Source organism: Staurois parvus, unplaced genomic scaffold (assembly GCF_062004578.1).
Source record: "Staurois parvus isolate SC_StPar_1 unplaced genomic scaffold, SC_StPar_1.0 ptg000288l, whole genome shotgun sequence".
Classification (NCBI taxonomy): Eukaryota; Metazoa; Chordata; class Amphibia; order Anura; family Ranidae; genus Staurois; species Staurois parvus.
In genome coordinates, this window is record NW_028318084.1 from 879,491 (window position 1) to 900,101 (window position 20,611).

The window sequence follows — 20,611 nt, forward strand, 5'->3', positions numbered from 1 at the left end:
TTCTCCTAGAGGTAAGGGTATTATATCGACTATCTACAAAGTTATACCAACATCACCTATTCCGGATAAACTTTCTTACTTGTTACAGTGGGAACAGGAATGTGGTGCCCAATACTCTTTAGTGGAATGGTCTAACAGACTACTGAATCTCCGAAAATGCACTCGTTTTATTTCCACTAGGGAAACTGCTATGAAAGTAATAACTTGTTGGTATTATACTCCTTCTAAAATTCATATGTATGTGGATTCTTCGGAAAGTTTTAGAGGCTGCTCAGCGGTGGGCTCTTTCTTCCATATGTTTTGGAATTGCAAAATATTGAAACCGATATGCCTTAGAATATCTTCCTTAGCCTTTTGTTTGGCATCTGGCCCCATCAATCTCTCTCCATCGATATGTTTATTATTTGCACCAATTCTGGGCTTGCCTCACACACTATCTGTGTCGCCACACAGTGGTCCATAGCCTTTAATTGGAAAAGCCTTTTGGTTCCCTTTTCACATATTGTGGATAGAGTTGACTGTGTTATGCCGTCTAAGAGAATTTTCCATATGACCTCTGAAACCATGAGTATATTCAATGCAAAATGGGCCCCCTGGCTCTGTATCAGAAAAACACTCAGTGATTTAAGACCTCAATTTGTTTGTTTCTTTAGTTCCCTTTTTTTTAATCGTTTCATTTTTTGATAAGTCAGTAGTATATCAGTGATTCTTCATACCAGTATTACATTATACACTGTATTAGTGACTTAAACTGATTTCAGAGTTTTTGTTATACAAAATGTACATTGTATCTCTTTGTACAAAGATATTTTGTTATGCTTTTTGATATTACATTGCATATGACTTATGTCATGGCCCATCTGTTGTAACGTATACTTTACTATACAAACCTTTTCAAATAAACAGTTTGTAAACAAAAATAAAAGTTAAACACCTATGCAAGTTCTTTGATACCATGAAATTGGGCTTATTTAACTAGAATAGGGTGGTTCCACAACTTTGACATCTCCCATCCTGTTATGGGACAATCAACATCAGCCTTGGCACAATACATGGTGTTTAGATAAAAGTGACTTTCTACCTGTGTAGATATACATGCTAGAGTGTGTTTCCGGCACTCATTAGGACTGAAAAAGTGACCAGAAAAAGTTGTAAAATGTATAGCAAACGTGAAATAGTGCAATGCACTTGGCAAATAAGGAAAGGTGATAAAAAACTTACAGGATACAAGTACAATGCATTGTTCTTACAAACATAATAAAAGATACCGAGAATCACATCATGCATACAGGACAAGATGTGGCTGTGCAACATCTTTACGCAGGGGCGGACTGATCATTTGGAAACTCGGGCACTGCCCAAGGGCCCGGGGTCAGTAGGGGGCCCCATGAGATGCCCCTGGTACCTTTTTCATAGGATTTTTTGAGTTTGGGCAAGGACACAGGGGCCCCATGATCCCCTATTGCCCGGGGGCCCCATGAGTTGTCAGTCTGCCCCTGTCTATACGTAACAAATATGAACAGATATGGAAAATTACACCCAGCAGAAACAATCATTTTAAAGTGGATTCATTAAAATGGGGAAAAGAAAACCAGCAAAAAGTTGGAGATGTAGCAACAGCGACCAAAAAGATTTCATCTTGCATTCATGGGAAAATTGAGAGTATGGACTGCAACTCCAATTCTGAGTGAATTTAATATTCTAAATTTTTTAAATTTAATACAATTTAATTCTTTAGAATATACTTTTACAATTTTAACCACTTCCCGCCGTTCTATATAAATGGCCGGATGGTGGCAGTGCAGGGTCGGGTGGCCGTTTATAAATGGCCTCCCTGCACCCTGCTTGTGTGCGCTCCCTGGGAGCACGCAGCACCGTGATCCGGTGCCTGCTGTGTCCTCCGGACACAGTGAGACACCGATCGTCGGACGGGACCTCTGTACGAGGTCCCGATCATGTGATCACTGATTGGCCAATCAGTGATCACATGCAAAGTAGTAAGCAATGATGTCTTGTGATATCATTGCTTACTACCTGTGAAATCTGTGAATGATCACAGAGGTCACATGGTACAAGGCTATTCACAACAGCCTTGTACCATGTGACAAGCTGTTACCAATCACAGCTCACTCAGTAGTTCTCAGTGGATGCAAGAATGCAGACAGAGAGAAAGAGAAATGATTGCTTTTACATCCTATATGGGTGTAAAAGCAATCAGTGTAAAAAAAAAAAAAATCTTCATCACCCCCCACAAGTAGTACAGTGTCACCATGGTGACACTGTACTGCTAGGGTGACAGTATGTAAAAAAAAATAATATAAAAAAATAAAATAAAAATGTAAAAATAATGTTTAAAAAAACTGACAAACCTGAAAGTCACACAGAAATCCCTTGAAGTTATCTAAACCAGCTTCATCTACATCTACAAAAATCAGCAATTATGTGAAAATATTATAGTTAAAAACAATAGCCCTGTTGTGTGTTTACACAGTTTTCATATTTTTGTCATTTTCTCGTCTTAGGCGGAGCAGGGCATTGCCTGTGAATTGCTGGATGAAGACTATCTCAAGTGCAGTGTGAGCTTTCCATTCATGAGGTCCAGGACTAAGGTAAGGCGCCTTGACCTACAGTTCAGCTCTCTGATCATTCTAGCAGGTCTCAGAGAGTGTAGTTCATTCCAAAGCTTTTTTTAGCCTCTCAAAAATACCAGTAATATGCTGTTATATATAATTAATTATATCAGAATATGGAGATTTGAAAAACCTTGTGCATAGCAACCAACTTGGTTACAGTTAAAAGCAAATGTAAAAAAAAAAGATAAAATAAAAGCATGACTACTTACTTAAAGTGGAGCTCCACCCAAAAGGGGAAACTCTGCTTCCTCCCTCCACTGCCATATTTGCCACTTTTTTGGGAAGCGAGTACCTGATTTTTAAAGGTACCTGCTACCAGTGACATAACTAGAACCTTCAGGGCCCAATGCAAAAACCATGAAAGGCCCCCCTGACCCCTGGCTGGGGTCCTTCCCACCAAGCCCAGCTGCAGAATGCCAGGGCCCGGTTGAAAGTGCGACCTTTGTGACTGTGGTAATTCCGCCACTGGTGTCAGTTGTTTTTTAATTTTGTTTTTAAATATTATTTTTTTTAGGAGCCCCGTTGGGGGGTTTAGGTGAGATATCAAGGGTCTAAAAAAGAATAAAAGAAGGAAAGGAAAGAAGGGAGGGAGGGAAGGAAGGAAGGAAAGAAAAAATAAGAATAAAGAAAATAAAAAAGGAAGGGAAGAGATGAAAGTTAGGGAAGGAAGGAGAGAAAGAAAAAAAAGGGAAGGAAACAAGGATGGAAGAAAGAAAAAAGAAAGGAAGGAAGGAAGGAGTCCCTCATACATTACAGTACTCACTGGGAGGCAGGGGAGAAAAGGGAGGGGAGAGTTTATCGGAAGGCTACTCCTTTCCTCTTCTGCCTGGGCTTCACACTTCCTGCTCACACAGCATGGGCGGGGCAGACACAGGAGCAGAGGGAGGGGCAGGAGGAGGAGCAGAAGCAGCTCTCTCTCCTGTCCAGTCCATGAAGGGTGGGGGGGAACTGTGAGCGCTAACTGTCTCAGCTCAGGTACAGCCAAAAGAAGCTTGATAGGAGGAAAGCGGGAGCAGCTGCATATAGAGGAATCTATTTCTTCATGTTCCTCCTGCAGCCATTGAATGCCCGCTTCTCTTCTCCCGCAGGCATTCTGCAGCTGCAGGAGGAACATGGAGAGATTGGTTCTACTATATACAGTCACTCCCACTGCTCCTACTATCCAGGCATACAAGGGGCCACGCAAGCAAACTGAGCCGGAAATTCGGCCCCCTCTTTCCCTCCGCAGTCTTCTGGGACACTTCACAGGTCCCAGAAGACTACGGGGCCATTTGCAAGGCTTCACTTCCGGTTTCCCTTACCTGCTATGCCAGTGTCGTTTACCCGGAGGCTAGTGAAGAACTAGGCCAGGTGAGGGCGGCTCTGGACCCTAAGACAGGTAGGTGTCCTTATACAGTATTAGAAGTCAGCAGCTACAGTATGTCAGGAAAGGGCTCACCGCTGGTGGTGCTGGGGTTCACCTGCTCTGTGGGCTGCAGTACCAGTCCCTACCAGAGAGTGCCATTCAGCAGCCAGGATCTCACCTGCAATCAAGCTATCACCTGAGGCTGATTGCAGGAGGTGTATTTAAACAGCAACCAGGCCTGTGATCAGTGCCTTGGTGTTTTCCTTGAGCCCCCGCTACCTGCTCTGTGTCCCGTCTTCCCCTGCATCCCATGGTTGATCTCCTGTGTATGACCCCGGCTGGCCAGACTACTCTTGTTGCTTTCTGTGTTTGTATTGGGTGTAGGGTTTGTTATTGAGTTGTGGTTGTTGCACTGTGCGTTGTTACTGTGTCTCACAAATAAATGGTATTATTTTCATTACTCCTGAAGCCTGGTATTCCCTTTGTCAGTCCACACGTCTCTGGTCATAGCCAGGTTACTGACACAGGATTTTTAACTGATGACTTTAAATTTTTTGGGGGACCTAGACCTCCTCTTGAAAGATGTTCTACAGTCTACAAGTTTTTCACCTAATGCATTCTCTGCACTAAGGTAAAAAAATCCTACATCCCTGTCCCCAAACACTTACCTGGCTCCATGTCATTGCTGAAGTGCTGCCTCCATCTAGAGCACCATCCTCTCACTTCCCGCCCTTAGTGAAACGAAGGGCAGCAGAGCCATAGGCTCCTTTTTCTGTCAGACAAACTCCCATGAGAAGGGAATGAGGAATGTTGCTTACTGGCGCTGTGTGTGTGTCTGTGGATGCAGGCAGCGTGGCTCTGGAGCGCTCACACATGAGTGACTTCATAGCACCTAGTTTGCTACAGGAGGCAGCCAAAGGAGTTAGGAGTGGACATCGCCAGCGGGGACTGCCAGAGGAGAAGGTAAGTGACTTTTTTCTGTTTAATATCATTGCACAGAGCATGTAAGTATAACCTCTTTTTTTAATTAAACAAAAAAAAAATAGTATCACTTTCATGCATATAAGAGAGTAAAAGCTAAAACATGCTTTTCCTTTGCCCTAGTTTGTTAAAACTAAAGTAATTTATTTAAATTGACAGATCAAATGTAAAATAAGCTGGGTTACTCCCGTGTAGTTACCTAAAATGGAAATCCAGGAAGTACTTTTTTTTAATTTAGCTGGGTCCAGAGACGTTACATGTAATATTTTTTAAATTTCTTCCAAATGGCATCATAGGATGCTAAAAATTCTAGTTCTATTTTCTGTGATACTACTGTGTAAGCCATGATCTTCAGTAATGGACAAGGGGAGGAAGGGGTGGGTAAACCATGGGGGTCCACTCCTTGGCTTCAAATTCTGCAATTCTTCATTCAGAGGATGTAATTGGAAATCCCAATTACATCATCTCTGACCTCACCATGATTTCTCTGAGCTCCAGTGACCATCTAATAACCGAGCAGAAACAGCCCTTTGTGTCCTCCTCTTACAGCAACAAAAAGTAAAACAAATATGTCAGATCATCTGGATGACATTTTTACTTTTTGCATGACCAGACACACTCTCACACAAGTGTATGTAATGCTTTCAAGAATTATAACTGCAAATCTGCAATTTTGTACAATGTTGTACCAAATCTGTTTCAAAACTGAAACCTTCTCTTTCCCCAACAAAAAGGTTTAATATATCAAAATAAACTACACTTGCAGATAGTTATTGGCACAAAACAGGCAAAACTTTGCATGGGAAAGAGAAGAGGGGAGGCTCTGGGACTGACATGGTTATGAAAAGTATCTATTGTACCAAAGTATCAGTCTATAGTTCATACGCTTGTAAACCTGGGGACCTCTCAATTGTGTGCATTTGTTATGCACAACAATTCTGCTAACTCAACACCCTTCATATGATGTGACTCAGCAGTATATACCCCCCCCCAGACCAGCAGAAATTATTAGATACCAGCATTGTATCATAGAATGGTAGTTTATTCCATTTGTATTAACCTCCCCGGCGGTCTGATTATTTCAGATTTTTGGTGCTGAAAGCGGTACATTTTTTTGCATGGCAATATGTATTTTTTTTATTGTAGGCCTGTAATTTAGGAATAACTCACTGAAATCTGTCCGAACAAGAGTCTAGTAAACATCCCGGGGATGATAAAACTTGAAACACGAAATCATAAATTATAATTTAATAAATAATCATAAAAAAAAATATATAATAATAATAAATGTAATTTATTCCATTTGCCTTTAGTAAATCATCCCCAATGTGTCTATGTATAAATTATCCATACCTGGAATTCCTCTTTAACCTCCCTGGCGGTATTCCCGAGTGTAGCTCGGAGTAGAGTTTCAGTATCAAAAGCGGTGACCCCGAGCTACACTCGGGCTTACCATGCGGCGTTGCTCTGGGAGTCCCTGCAGAGCTTACCTTGTCCTGCGCTCCCGCGATGTGTCCCCTGCAGCGTCCCTCGGCCACCTCCTCTGGCCGATGCCGGCATCCGGCTTCTGTGTTCCGGTCCCTGTGACGTCGGGACGTACGGCGCAAATTTGAAAATTTTAAAAAATGAAATTTTTTTAAAAATGATTATTACATAGTAAAACATTGCTGTATCAACCCATTTCACATACATTTTGTCCCGAGTGCTTTGTCCTGCGCCCTGCCTGCATTTTGACTGTTCTTTCTGCCTGGAAACTTAGAAAAGTCCATGGCGTCCAAAAAGCGTCCCTTTATGTCAAAATCGGTTTTAGACCGGCTAGAGAACAGCGATAGTAAATCAGAAGCACTTGCAGAATTGAGTGATAATGATTCGTGGGGGAAATTCGTCATCAGACACTGAAAACGATTTTGCGACTTTGCTCAGCGATGTGCGAACTTGGCGCTCTATTTCAAATTTCAGTGTTTTTGGTTTGATTATATTATTGAATTAAATTTATGATTATTATATTATTATTTTTTATGATTATTTATTAAATTATAATTTATGATTTCGTGTTTCAAGTTTTATCCTCCCCGGGATGTTTACTAGACTCTTGTTCGGACAGATTTCAGTGAGTTATTCCTAAAAATTACAGGCCTACAATAACAAACTACATATTTCCATGCAAAAAAATGTACCGCTTTCAGCACCAAAAATCGGAGATAATCAGACCGCTAGGGAGGTTAATTGGGTTTTAAGGTTTAGTTAGTACCAACCAGAGATATACAATATGCAACATCCTGCATATAAATAAAATGGTTTATAAAAATGTATGAGCAATGAAAATATCACACTCCATGGTTGCTTTGCAGTTCAGACAGAGAGAGCTAATTTTCTAATGCAGAAAAGCAGGAACAATGCAAAAGTGCAGTTAGGCATCACCTACCAAAAAAATCATTTTATTTTAGGTATGTCTTTGCGGAGGAGTATTCAGCAAGCTGTGTACATTCCAATTGTATTATTAACAAATATTTGATATTTATGTGTACACACAACAAATGTTTTGAATCCTTATTACATTCTTTACAGAAAAACGATAACTCAGTATACCTGAATAATTAACAGTATGTTATATTGTGATTATTTTAATTAATGGCCCATGAAAACTCAAGGCTGAACCTTACACAGAAAAGTGAGCAATTCATCAAAACACATGGAAATCTTAGTTTCTTTCATAATTTGGCTATTATGTGGGAGGAGGATAAAGCAGCTGTAGAATTCATTATTTTTTCCAGTTTCCTACGGAGTTCACAAAAAGGTCTCTGCACTGTGCTTGATGTCTTGAGATTGTTTTCAAAGTGACATTAGATGAAAGTTTACCATGAATGTTTCCAGTCTCCATACAGATAGGGATTAAAAAAAAAACATACATGCAAAAGTATTCATTAACCACTTCCTCTCCGGACACTTTTACCCCCTTCCTGACCAGGGCAGTTTTCAGTTTTCAGCGCTATCACACTTTGAATGACAATTGCGCCGTCATGCAATACTGTACCCATATGAATTTTTTACCATTTTTTTGAGACAGATAAAGCTTTATTTTGGTGGTATTTATTCACCGCTGGGATTTTTATTTTTTTTGCTATGTAAATGAAAAAGTCCAAAAATTTTGAAAAAAAGTGTTTTTCTTATAAAACATTGCAAATAAGTAATCTTTCATCATAAATCTTGGCCAAAATGTATTCCGTTATATTTTTAATAAAAAAAAATGAGCCAAATTAGTTTATAACCAAAAATTATAATTTTTAAACATTTTTTTTACATTTTTATTTTATTTTTTTATATTATTATTTATGGGTTTTTTTTTTACATACTGTCACCCTAGCAGTACAGTGTCACCATGGTGACACTGTACTACTTGTGGGGGGTGATGAAGATTTTTTTTTTTTTTTTTTTTTACAGTGATTGCTTTTACACCCATAGAGGATGTAAAAGCAATCATTTCTCTTTCTCTCTGTCTGCATTCTTGCAGTCATTGAGAAATACTGAGTGAGCTGTCATTGGTCACAGCTTGTCACATGGTACAAGGCTGTTGTGAATAGCCTGGTACCATGTGACCTCTGTGATCATTCAAAGATTTCACACGTAGTAAGCAATGATGTCACAAGTGACATCTTGCTTACTACTTTGCATGTGATCACTGATTGGCCAATCAGTGATCACATGATCGGGACCTCGTACAGAGGTCCCGTCCGATGATCAGTGTTTCACTGTGTCCGGAGGACACAACGGCACCGGATCGCGGGAGCGCGCACAGCTAGAAACGGCGGGTGCCGTTTATGAACGGCAACCCACCCCTGGAGTGCCACCGTCCTGCCGTTTATAAACAGCAGGCGGACGGCAAGTGGTTAAGGGACTAGAGAACTTGTGTCATTTCATAGAATGTGCTTTTGCAGTTGTACAAATTTTCCCCTATGCTAAATTTTAAAGGACATTTAACCCCCCATATAGCTATGTGGGAAGCCATATAGCTCATTTTCTTCAGCCCCGCTCCTGAGAACGTCAGTGTAGAGCCCTACCCGGAACCACTCAGCCTTTTCACAAAGATTACCCCCTGCATCCATATTTACAGTATTTATTATTTATTCCTTTGGTTGGGGCCATACTTCTCTGAATGGCAGGACCCAGCCATAGGAATGAGTGGAGTGAGTGGTGAATGTAGGAACTGGAAGCAGACAAGACCTTTTATTTTTCGTACAGGCCACACAGTACAAATCTTTAGATATCTGTATAATAAAACTAGTATACCTTTGTTTAAACTGTTCTAAATGATGAGATTAATCCTGTGTAACGCTCCATGCACACTAGCTCAAAAAACGCTGGATTAATTGTTTTATTAGCATTTTTTCCAGTGCATGTAAAAAAAGCTGTTAGGAGAGCTTTAGTAGCGTTTAGGAGCGTTTAGTGTCTTCTGAGAAGAAGAGCTGAAGGCTCTGTCTATCTATAGATTAAATCTTCAGGAGTATCTCACAAAAACTGAAGTTCCTATTGCAGAAGATGCCTAAAAATTGACTTGAATCTTAGTGTAGAGTCATGGAAAATCAGTGAGTCGATCCCAAAAGCAGTACAAAAGGCCTGCAGGTTGCCATATTGTATTTAATGTTACAGAAATGTACAGCTGCTGCAGTTTGAAAAGGAAAGGTCATTTGTAATAACATTAAATTAAAATATGTCTTGTGTAGCAATCATATACACAATATATATATATAAATATTAGTGCAGCGCTAATAAACTAAATCACCATAAATTATAATTCATGGGCTAAACAAGCCAAACACACCTACATGTGAATAGTGATTGAAAGCATAAAAAATTGAATGTAAAAAATATGACATATCTTAAAGTGACAAATTCATCTTCGTGCCCTACACACGTGCCAACAAATAACTCAACAATATTAAAACATGTATCATGTGATAGTGCCACTTCAAATCTCATAAATGAACACATAAATATATAAATCCAGTATTTGAATAAGTGATAGGACATACACATGCAATGTGCAATTGGTGCTCAATCGTGTAAGTGCCAACACACTTTTCCACTCTAGCTGCAGTGCCTCCTCACCTCCTGTCAGGGACCATCGCGATGCATGGGTCTACACAGGCGTAGGTGTCTGCCAAGACGTGTAGTTGGCAGGGCACTAGGACCCAGGCGCACCCGTCATCTTGACAGTACTGGGCAGGCACTAGGACCTAGGCTGCGCCTGTCAGGTGCAGGGCGGGCTATTTAAGCCAGCTCTGCACAAACACTTGTTGCTGAATGGTCTTTGTATCCTGTTACCTGTGTTTTGAGTATCTTGATCTGGATTGTTTGACCTTGCTGCCTTCTTCTGTCCTGACCCTTGGCCTGCCTGACTCTGCTCCTGGATGTTCCCCTTTAAATCTGATCTTTTGGTATTGACCCTGCGTGTGACCCGACTATCCTTTGCCTACCGTTTTGTACCTCACTGACCCGCTAGTTACCGACCCGGCTTGTATGACTCTGATTTAGCTCATCCATCCCGCAGGGATCACTAGGCTCCCTCACATCAGACTCTTAGCCCCCTGGAGCTCCTGTCAGACTCCTCTACCCCTGTTGGAGATACCTAGCAGCTGCGACCTGGTACCGGAGCGCTCCAAGTCCATCTCCACCATCCGGGGCCCTGGTGAACAAGTGCTCCGGTGCTTAGACTCCGCACTCTGGGGAGGCTCTGCCAGGGGATTGATAGAGGTGCTGTCAGGCGGTCCCTTACACCTCCTTTCTGCGGCCCTCTAAGGGCCAGAGAGCCTTCAGGATCACCCTGGATCCTCAACAATCCCGTCTGGTAAATCTCCTTCCCAAGTAGTTCTCCTATTATGCCTCCTCCAAACTTTCTCCTCCGTGACCTTTAAGGTCCTCTAAGCAGATTTTTTGTGAAGTCTCATTCGCATAGTGAGCAAAGAAAGAGATCCTCCATAGTGTAGTAAATCAAACTTGCAGTTCATTTATTTATAAAAAGAAGTTACTCACATTACAATACAGCCTCTTCCTCTCCCCTGTGTGGGTAAACTGCATTCATGTGGTACTTCCTGGGAGTTTTCAAGATGGCATCCCGTACCGGAAGTGCGCCGCTTCAAAAACCGGAAGCTGCGTATCGGCGTACCTACACGCTACGTCACTTGCTCTCGTGACTTCCTCAGGGTCGTGACAAATATATAGTAAACTCAAAGTTGGTTATAAATTTAGGCCAAAATGTATTCTGCTCCATGTTTTTGGTAAAAAAAACCCCCAATAAGTGTATATTGATTGCTTTGTGTGAAAGTTATAGCTAGAGATGAGCGAATCGAAGTATCCGAAGTGGAATTCGAGTCGAATATCGGAAAAATTTCGATTCGTGCCGAATCCGAAAAACAGCCTAATTCGGACGCGCGAATCGAAATTTTTCCGAAAATGGCGGCTGACATGTGCGGCGACGGAGCGGGGATGTCGGGGAAGGCGCGCAGACAAGGCGCGCTGCCCCATAATGCATTCCTCAACGACATGTGATCGCATTAGCCAATCAGCAGCCAGCCAGCCAGCACTGTGTAATGGTCGAGGTATATATAGCGGCCATTTTGGAAATCTTCATTTGCCTGCAGTCATTGAACAGAGGCAGACCGCTCTGTACTAGGGACAGGGACAGAGTTAGGGCCACAGAAACGAGAATTGGGGACAGAGAGAAGTTACTTAGGGACAGAGAACCATTACTCAGGGACACAGACTTGTTAATGAGGGCCACAGAATCGTTATTTAGGGACAAAGAAACGCTAGTTAGGGCCACAGAATTCATACTCAGGGACAGACAGAATTGTTACTCAGTGCCAGAGAATTGTTACTTAGGGCCACAGAAACGTTATTAGGGCCACAGAATTTTTACTCAGGGACAGACAGAATTGTTACTGAGTGCCAGAGAATTGTTACTCAGGGACAGACAGAATTGTTACTGAGTGCCAGAGAATTGTTACTCAGGGACAGACAGAATTATTACTGAGTGCCAGAGAATTGTTACTCAGGGACAGACAGAATTGTTACTGAGTGCCAGAGAATTGTTACTCAGGGACAGACAGAATTGTTACTGAGTGCCAGAGAATTGTTACTCAGGGACAGACAGAATTGTTACTGAGTGCCAGAGAATTGTTACTCGCACAGACACAAAATTGTTACTTGCACAGACACAGAATTGTTACTCGCACAGACACAGAATTGTTACTCAGGGCCACAGAATTCATACTCAGGGACAGACAGAATTGTTACTGAGTGCCAGAGAATTGTTACTCAGGGACAGACAGAATTGTTACTGAGTGCCAGAGAATTGTTACTCAGGGACAGACAGAATTGTTACTGAGTGCCAGAGAATTGTTACTTGCACAGACACAAAATTGTTACTTGCACAGACACAGAATTGTTACTCGCACAGACACAGAATTGTTACTCAGGGCCACAGAATTCATACTCAGGGACAGACAGAATTGTTACTGAGTGCCAGAGAATTGTTACTCAGGGACAGACAGAATTGTTACTGAGTGCCAGAGAATTGTTACTCAGGGACAGACAGAATTGTTACTGAGTGCCAGAGAATTGTTACTCAGGGACAGACAGAATTGTTACTGAGTGCCAGAGAATTGTTACTCGCACAGACACAAAATTGTTACTTGCACAGACAAAGATTTGTTACTCGCACAGACACAGAATTGTTACTCAGGGCCACAGAATTCATACTCAGGGACAGACAGAATTGTTACTGAGTGCCAGAGAATTGTTACTCAGGGACAGACAGAATTGTTACTGAGTGCCAGAGAATTGTTACTCAGGGACAGACAGAATTGTTACTGAGTGCCAGAGAATTGTTACTTGCACAGACACAAAATTGTTACTTGCACAGACACAGAATTGTTACTCGCACAGACACAGAATTGTTACTCAGGGCCACAGAATTCATACTCAGGGACAGACAGAATTGTTACTGAGTGCCAGAGAATTGTTACTCAGGGACAGACAGAATTGTTACTGAGTGCCAGAGAATTGTTACTCAGGGACAGACAGAATTGTTACTGAGTGCCAGAGAATTGTTACTCAGGGACAGACAGAATTGTTACTGAGTGCCAGAGAATTGTTACTCGCACAGACACAAAATTGTTACTTGCACAGACACAGAATTGTTACTCGCACAGACACAGAATTGTTACTCAGGGCCACAGAATTCATACTCAGGGACAGACAGAATTGTTACTGAGTGCCAGAGAATTGTTACTCAGGGACAGACAGAATTGTTACTGAGTGCCAGAGAATTGTTACTCAGGGACAGACAGAATTGTTACTGAGTGCCAGAGAATTGTTACTTGCACAGACACAAAATTGTTACTTGCACAGACACAGAATTGTTACTCGCACAGACACAGAATTGTTACTCAGGGCCACAGAATTCATACTCAGGGACAGACAGAATTGTTACTGAGTGCCAGAGAATTGTTACTCAGGGACAGACAGAATTGTTACTGAGTGCCAGAGAATTGTTACTCGCACAGACACAAAATTGTTACTTGCACAGACACAGAATTGTTACTCGCACAGACACATAATTGTTACTCAGGGCCACAGAATTCATACTCAGGGACAGACAGAATTGTTACTGAGTGCCAGAGAATTGTTACTTAGGGACAGACAGAATTGTTACTGAGTGCCAGAGAATTGTTACTCAGGGACAGACAGAATTGTTACTGAGTGCCAGAGAATTGTTACTCGCACAGACACAAAATTGTTACTTGCACAGACACAGAATTGTTACTCGCACAGACACAGAATTGTTACTCAGGGCCACAGAATTCATACTCAGGGACAGACAGAATTGTTACTGAGTGCCAGAGAATTGTTACTCAGGGACAGACAGAATTGTTACTGAGTGCCAGAGAATTGTTACTCAGGGACAGACAGAATTGTTACTGAGTGCCAGAGAATTGTTACTCAGGGACAGACAGAATTGTTACTGAGTGCCAGAGAATTGTTACTCGCACAGACACAAAATTGTTACTTGCACAGACACAGAATTGTTACTCGCACAGACACAGAATTGTTACTCAGGGCCACAGAATTCATACTCAGGGACAGACAGAATTGTTACTGAGTGCCAGAGAATTGTTACTCAGGGACAGACAGAATTGTTACTGAGTGCCAGAGAATTGTTACTCAGGGACAGACAGAATTGTTACTGAGTGCCAGAGAATTGTTACTCGCACAGACACAAAATTGTTACTTGCACAGACACAGAATTGTTACTCGCACAGACACAGAATTGTTACTGAGTGCCAGAGAATTGTTACTCAGGGACAGACAGAATTGTTACTGAGTGCCAGAGAATTGTTACTCAGGGACAGACAGAATTGTTACTGAGTGCCAGAGAATTGTTACTCAGGGACAGACAGAATTGTTACTGAGTGCCAGAGAATTGTTACTCGCACAGACACAAAATTGTTACTTGCACAGACACAGAATTGTTACTCGCACAGACACAGAATTGTTACTGAGTGCCAGAGAATTGTTACTCAGGGACAGACAGAATTGTTACTGAGTGCCAGAGAATTGTTACTCAGGGACAGACAGAATTGTTACTGAGTGCCAGAGAATTGTTACTCAGGGACAGACAGAATTGTTACTGAGTGCCAGAGAATTGTTACTCGCACAGACACAAAATTGTTACTTGCACAGACACAGAATTGTTACTCGCACAGACACAGAATTGTTACTCAGGGCCACAGAATTCATACTCAGGGACAGACAGAATTGTTACTGAGTGCCAGAGAATTGTTACTCAGGGACAGACAGAATTGTTACTGAGTGCCAGAGAATTGTTACTCGCACAGACACAAAATTGTTACTTGCACAGACACAGAATTGTTACTCGCACAGACACAGAATTGTTACTCAGGGCCACAGAATTCATACTCAGGGACAGACAGAATTGTTACTGAGTGCCAGAGAATTGTTACTCAGGGACAGACAGAATTGTTACTGAGTGCCAGAGAATTGTTACTCAGGGACAGACAGAATTGTTACTGAGTGCCAGAGAATTGTTACTCGCACAGACACAAAATTGTTACTTGCACAGACACAGAATTGTTACTCGCACAGACACAGAATTGTTACTCGCACAGACACAGAATTGTTACTCAGGGCCACAGAATTCATACTCAGGGACAGACAGAATTGTTACTGAGTGCCAGAGAATTGTTACTCAGGGACACCTAATCGTTGAATTAAATAGTATGTCAGACAACATGCAGAGGAGTGGCAGAGGAGGCAATGTTTTAGGAGCGAGCAGACGTGGCAGCAGAGGAAGGGGTCGAGGCAGCAGTATTCGCAGCCAGAGGCCAGTGCTCCCGGTGTCATCCAGCGGTCGTGTCTCCACCGACAACCCTGCCGTCATTGATTGGTTGGCTCGGTCGTCTTCCTCTTCCCAGGTCACCTCTGACACCTACAGCCAACGGTCGGTGGGTACGTCAGACACAACCGTTAGTTGGCATGGCCCGGGACCAAGCCCACTGAAATCACGTGTCCTCTACCTGCCCCTGTCCTTTGCTGTTCCCTCACCAAGCGAAGTATCGCATGCTGTGGGCTCAGCCCCACTGTACAGTGAGGAAGAGCTAACAGAGGGCGGTCAGGAACGGGGGGAGACATCGGCCTTTTCAGCAGCCAAGCGAACAAGTACTGGCGAGGAGAGTGGCTCGGTAGCCGGTCTAGAGACAGGTCTGTCTCCTGACCCAGACGCAGCCGAGGGGGCTAGTAGTGAGGCGGAGACCCTACTTGATGATGAGGAGGTTGATCGCACTTGGCAGCCTCGTCGTCATCAGGCAATTTCTTCCGCATCATCAGGAGAAGAGGGTGGCAGCTTGGCAGCGAGCAAAACAGTCGGTGGGTTGCCCAGGAGACAGCAGCAGGGTCGCATCAGTGTCAGTGGAGCCAAACGTCCACGGAGTAGAGCACCAGCTCCACTGCAGCCTACCACCACGGCCAGTAGTGGTGCCGGTGCGCACGGAGGAAGTAGCAGTCAGCCAGTGAAGAGTAGCGGGGGCAAAGTTTCCTACTCGGTGGTGTGGCAATTTTTCCTCAAGCCGCCCGAGGAAGTAAACGTAGCCGTATGTCGACTATGTGGCCAGAAATGCAAGCGTGGCCAGGGGGCCCATGTTGGGACTACAGCGTTGCGTCAGCATATGCAGCGTCACCATTCGGTGGCCTGGGAAAACCGTGATAAACATACGGCGGTTCTGCCTGCCCCAGCCCCCGCTCCATCACCCGCTCCGTTACTTGCTCCGTCACCCGACGTCGTCAATCGCCCTCTATCAGCCAGTCAAGGCTCCAACACCTCTGCTGAGGGGAGTTGTCGCTCATTGGCATCTTCCGCTCGTTCAGATGCTCCTTCTCCTGCTACTCCTCTTCTCGGATTCCGTCAACAGTCTTTCTTGGAATCCGTATCCAAGAGACAACAGTTTGCGAGCACGCACCCGACGGTGCAAAAGCTGAACGTCCTCCTGTCCAAGTTGCTGGTGCTGCAGTCCCTCCCTTTCCAACTGGTGGACTCAGCACCTTTCCGAGAAATGATGGCTTGTGCCGCGCCGCGGTGGAGAGTGCCAAGCCGTCATTTCTTTGCCCAAAAGGCAGTGCCAGCCCTGCATTCACATGTAGAAGAGATGGTGGGCCAGTCTTTGAGCATGTCGGTCTCTGCCAAAGTGCACGGCACCGCCGACGTGTGGAGCTGTAACTACGGTCAGGGACAGTACATGTCATTTACGGCCCACTGGGTGAACGTGGTGCCGGCACAGCCGCACCAGCAACTTGGACAGGTCACGACGCTTTTGCCTCCACGTTTGCACGTCCTTGGTCCAGCAAGCATGTCCGCCTCTACCACCTCTTTTTCCGCCGTGTCCTCAGCCGCCACCCCCGTGCCAAGTCCCATTACCCGACCGGCATATCACATGTGCAGGGCGCAACGGTGTCACGCTGTGCTGCACCTGGTATGCCTTGGCGAATGTAGTCACACAGGGGAGGAACTGCTGAGTGTAATGAACAGAGAAATCGACAGATGGCTGTCTCCGCGCAAACTAAAAATCGGAACCATGTTGACTGACAACGGAAAGAACATGGTGTCTGCTCTGCGTCAAGGAAGGTTGTGCCATGCGCCATGCATGGCTCACGTGTTCAATCTGGTTGTCAAGCGGTTCCTAAAATCCACCATCCCACTGCAAGACATCCTTAAAATGTCACGTAAACTGTGCATGCATTTCAGCCATTCCTACACCGCAAAGAACACCCTCATTGAGCTGCAGCGGCAGAACGGAATTCCACAGCATCGCCTGATCTGCGACGTTGCAACAAGGTGGAATTCAACCCTACACATGTTAGACCGCCTTTACGAGCAGCGAAAGGCCATCACCGATTTCCTGATGTTACAAGCGGATAAAGGTACTCCCCTGTGTAACTTAGATGTCAGCCATTGGCAGCTCATGCGTGACACCTGCCGCTTGCTCAGGCCCTTTGAGGAGGCCACGCTATTCGTGAGTCGGCAGGACTATGGGATGAACGACGTCATTCCTCTGTTGCACGTCCTGGAACAAATGCTGTTAACAATGGCTGGTCAGGGTGCGGTAGACGTGGCGCACAGATCTCAACGCCACATGACCCCTGTGGGGGCAGGACAGGAAGAAGAGGAGGAGGTAGAGGAGGACATTTGTGCTCAGGAATTATTGAGTGAAATGGGTGGTTTTTCCACTCAGCGGACAGGAGTGGAGGAGCAGGAGCATCTGGTAGAGGAGGAGGAGGAGGAGACAGAGGACCCAGACGCACCGTGGCAGTATGCTGTGGAGATGGAGGCAGGGAGTCCCTCGCATTCCTTGGCACAAATGGCCCATAGCATGCTCGGTTGCTTGCGTAGCGACAGCCGAATAATAACCATCAGACAGAGGGATGACTTTTGGCTGTCCACCTTGTTGGACCCTCGCTACCGGTCCAAAATGGTGGCCTTTTTCACACCTGCTGAGAGGGAGGCCAAAATTACGTACTATAAAAACCACCTATGTAGTCAGTTGGTCTCTGCCTTTGTGCGCCAACGTCCATCCTCAGACACTGTGGGCCCTGTGCGCTCGCGTTCCGCTGGCATGGCAGCAGGGGAGGGGTGGGGTGGTAGGAGCAGTGGCAGCTCCACCAGCAGTGGCTGCCTCAGTCTGCAGTCGATGATGAGTAGCTTTCTTCACCAGCGCAGTGAGGAAACTACTAACCAGCCGCAGCAGCAGCAGCAGCATCAGGTGGACCTGGAGCAGGAGCTCAAACAACAGGCTTGGGCGTACTTGGACAGCACCCTGCCAACCGAGGTAGACAATCCCCTTGACTACTGGGCAACGAAACTTGACCTTTGGCCCCAACTAGCTGAATTTGCCCTTGAAAGGCTGTCATGCCCGGCCAGTAGCGTGGCATCGGAGCGCGTGTTTAGTGCGGCAGGAGGTATTGTAACTCCGCGGAGGACACGACTGTCCACCCAAAGTGTGGAGAGACTCACGTTTGTGAAAATGAATCAGGCGTGGATTAGTCTGGATTTCAAACCACCAGTTCCTGACACAACTGACTAAATCCGCCATGAATCATGCCTCAAACATGTGCCACTTTCAGGTCTCCTCACACTGCTGGTGTGTTAAATTTTTTGACATAGGGTGCAGGCAGATTACGGGCCTCACATAGCTGCTGCCAGGCCCCTAATCTGCCATGGGCCCCTATATACCGCCTCCTCATGCTGCTGCCAAGTCTAGAGTCTGTCATGGGTCCCTGTACGGCCTCCCATTGCTGCTGTCTCCATCGCCACACTCTGCCATGTGCCACTTTCAGGTCTCTTCACACTGCTGGTGTGTTTAATTTTTTGACATAGGGTGCAGGCAGATTACGGGCCTCACATAGCTGCTGCCAGGCCCCTAATCTGCCATGGGCCCCTATATACCGCCTCCTCATGCTGCTGCCAAGTCCAGAGTCCCTCATGGGTCCCTGTACGGCCTCCCATTGCTGCTGTCTCCATCGCCACACTCTGCTGCCATGTGCCACTTTCAGGTCTCTTCACACTGCTGGTGTGTTAAATTTTTTGACATAGGGTGCAGGCAGATTACGGGCCTCACATAGCTGCTGCCAGGCCCCTAATCTGCCATGGGCCCCTATATACCGCCTCCTCATGCTGCTGCCAAGTCCAGAGTCTCTCATGGGTCCCTGTACGGCCTCCCATTGCTGCTGTCTCCATCGCCACACTCTGCTGCCATGTGCCACTTTCAGGTCTCTTCACACTGCTGGTGTGTTTAATTTTTTGACATAGGGTGCAGGCAGATTACGGGCCTCACATAGCTGCTGCCAGGCCCCTAATCTGCCATGGGCCCCTATATACCGCCTCCTCATGCTGCTGCCAAGTCCAGAGTCTCTCATGGGTCCCTGTACGGCCTCCCATTGCTGCTGTCTCCATCGCCACACTCTGCTGCCATGTGCCACTTTCAGGTCTCTTCACACTGCTGGTGTGTTAAATTTTTTGACATAGGGTGCAGGCAGATTACGGGCCTCACATAGCTGCTGCCAGGCCCCTAATCTGCCATGGGCCCCTATATACCGCCTCCTCATGCTGCTGCCAAGTCTAGAGTCTGTCATGGGTCCCTGTACGGCCTCCCATTGCTGCTGTCTCCATCGCCACACTCTGCCATGTGCCACTTTCAGGTCTCTTCACACTGCTGGTGTGTTTAATTTTTTGACATAGGGTGCAGGCAGATTACGGGCCTCACATAGCTGCTGCCAGGCCCCTAATCTGCCATGGGCCCCTATATACCGCCTCCTCATGCTGCTGCCAAGTCCAGAGTCTCTCATGGGTCCCTGTACGGCCTCCCATTGCTGCTGTCTCCATCGCCACACTCTGCTGCCATGTGCCACTTTCAGGTCTCTTCACACTGCTGGTGTGTTAAATTTTTTGACATAGGGTGCAGGCAGATTACGGGCCTCACATAGCTGCTGCCAGGCCCCTAATCTGCCATGGGCCCCTATATACCGCCTCCTCATGCTGCTGCCAAGTCTAGAGTCTGTCATGGGTCCCTGTACGGCCTCCCATTGCTGCTGTCTCCATCGCCACACTCTGCTGCCATGTGCCACTTTCAGGTCTCTTCACACTGCTGGTGTGTTAAATTTTTTGACATAGGGTGCAGGCAGATTACGGGCCTCACATAGCTGCTGCCAGGCCCCTAATCTGCCATGGGCCCCTATATACCGCCTCCTCATGCTGCTGCCAAGTCCAGAGTCTCTCATGGGTCCCTGTACGGCCTCCCATTGCTGCTGTCTCCATCGCCACACTCTGCTGCCATGTGCCACTTTCAGGTCTCTTCACACTGCTGGTGTGTTAAATTTTTTGACATAGGGTGCAGGCAGATTACAGGCCTCACATAGCTGCTGCCAGGCCCCTAATCTGCCATGGGCCCCTATATACCGCCTCCTCATGCTGCTGCCAAGTCCAGAGTCTCTCATGGGTCCCTGTACGGCCTCCCATTGCTGCTGTCTCCATCGCCACACTCTGCTGCCATGTGCCACTTTCAGGTCTCTTCACACTGCTGGTGTG

The 20,611-nt window shown here is 45.4% G+C and overlaps 1 protein-coding gene across 1 annotated transcript in view; it reads left to right on the forward strand.

The window, feature by feature from the left end:
• ITGA9 (integrin subunit alpha 9) overlaps positions 1-20,611 on the forward strand; it is a 694,926-nt gene that overhangs the window by 553,760 nt on the left and 120,555 nt on the right. Inside the window, exon 19 of the mRNA XM_089682391.1 lies at positions 2,523-2,609. Within this exon, the coding sequence (XP_089538517.1) occupies positions 2,523-2,609 (87 nt within the window). The remainder of the gene's footprint in view (positions 1-2,522; positions 2,610-20,611) is intronic.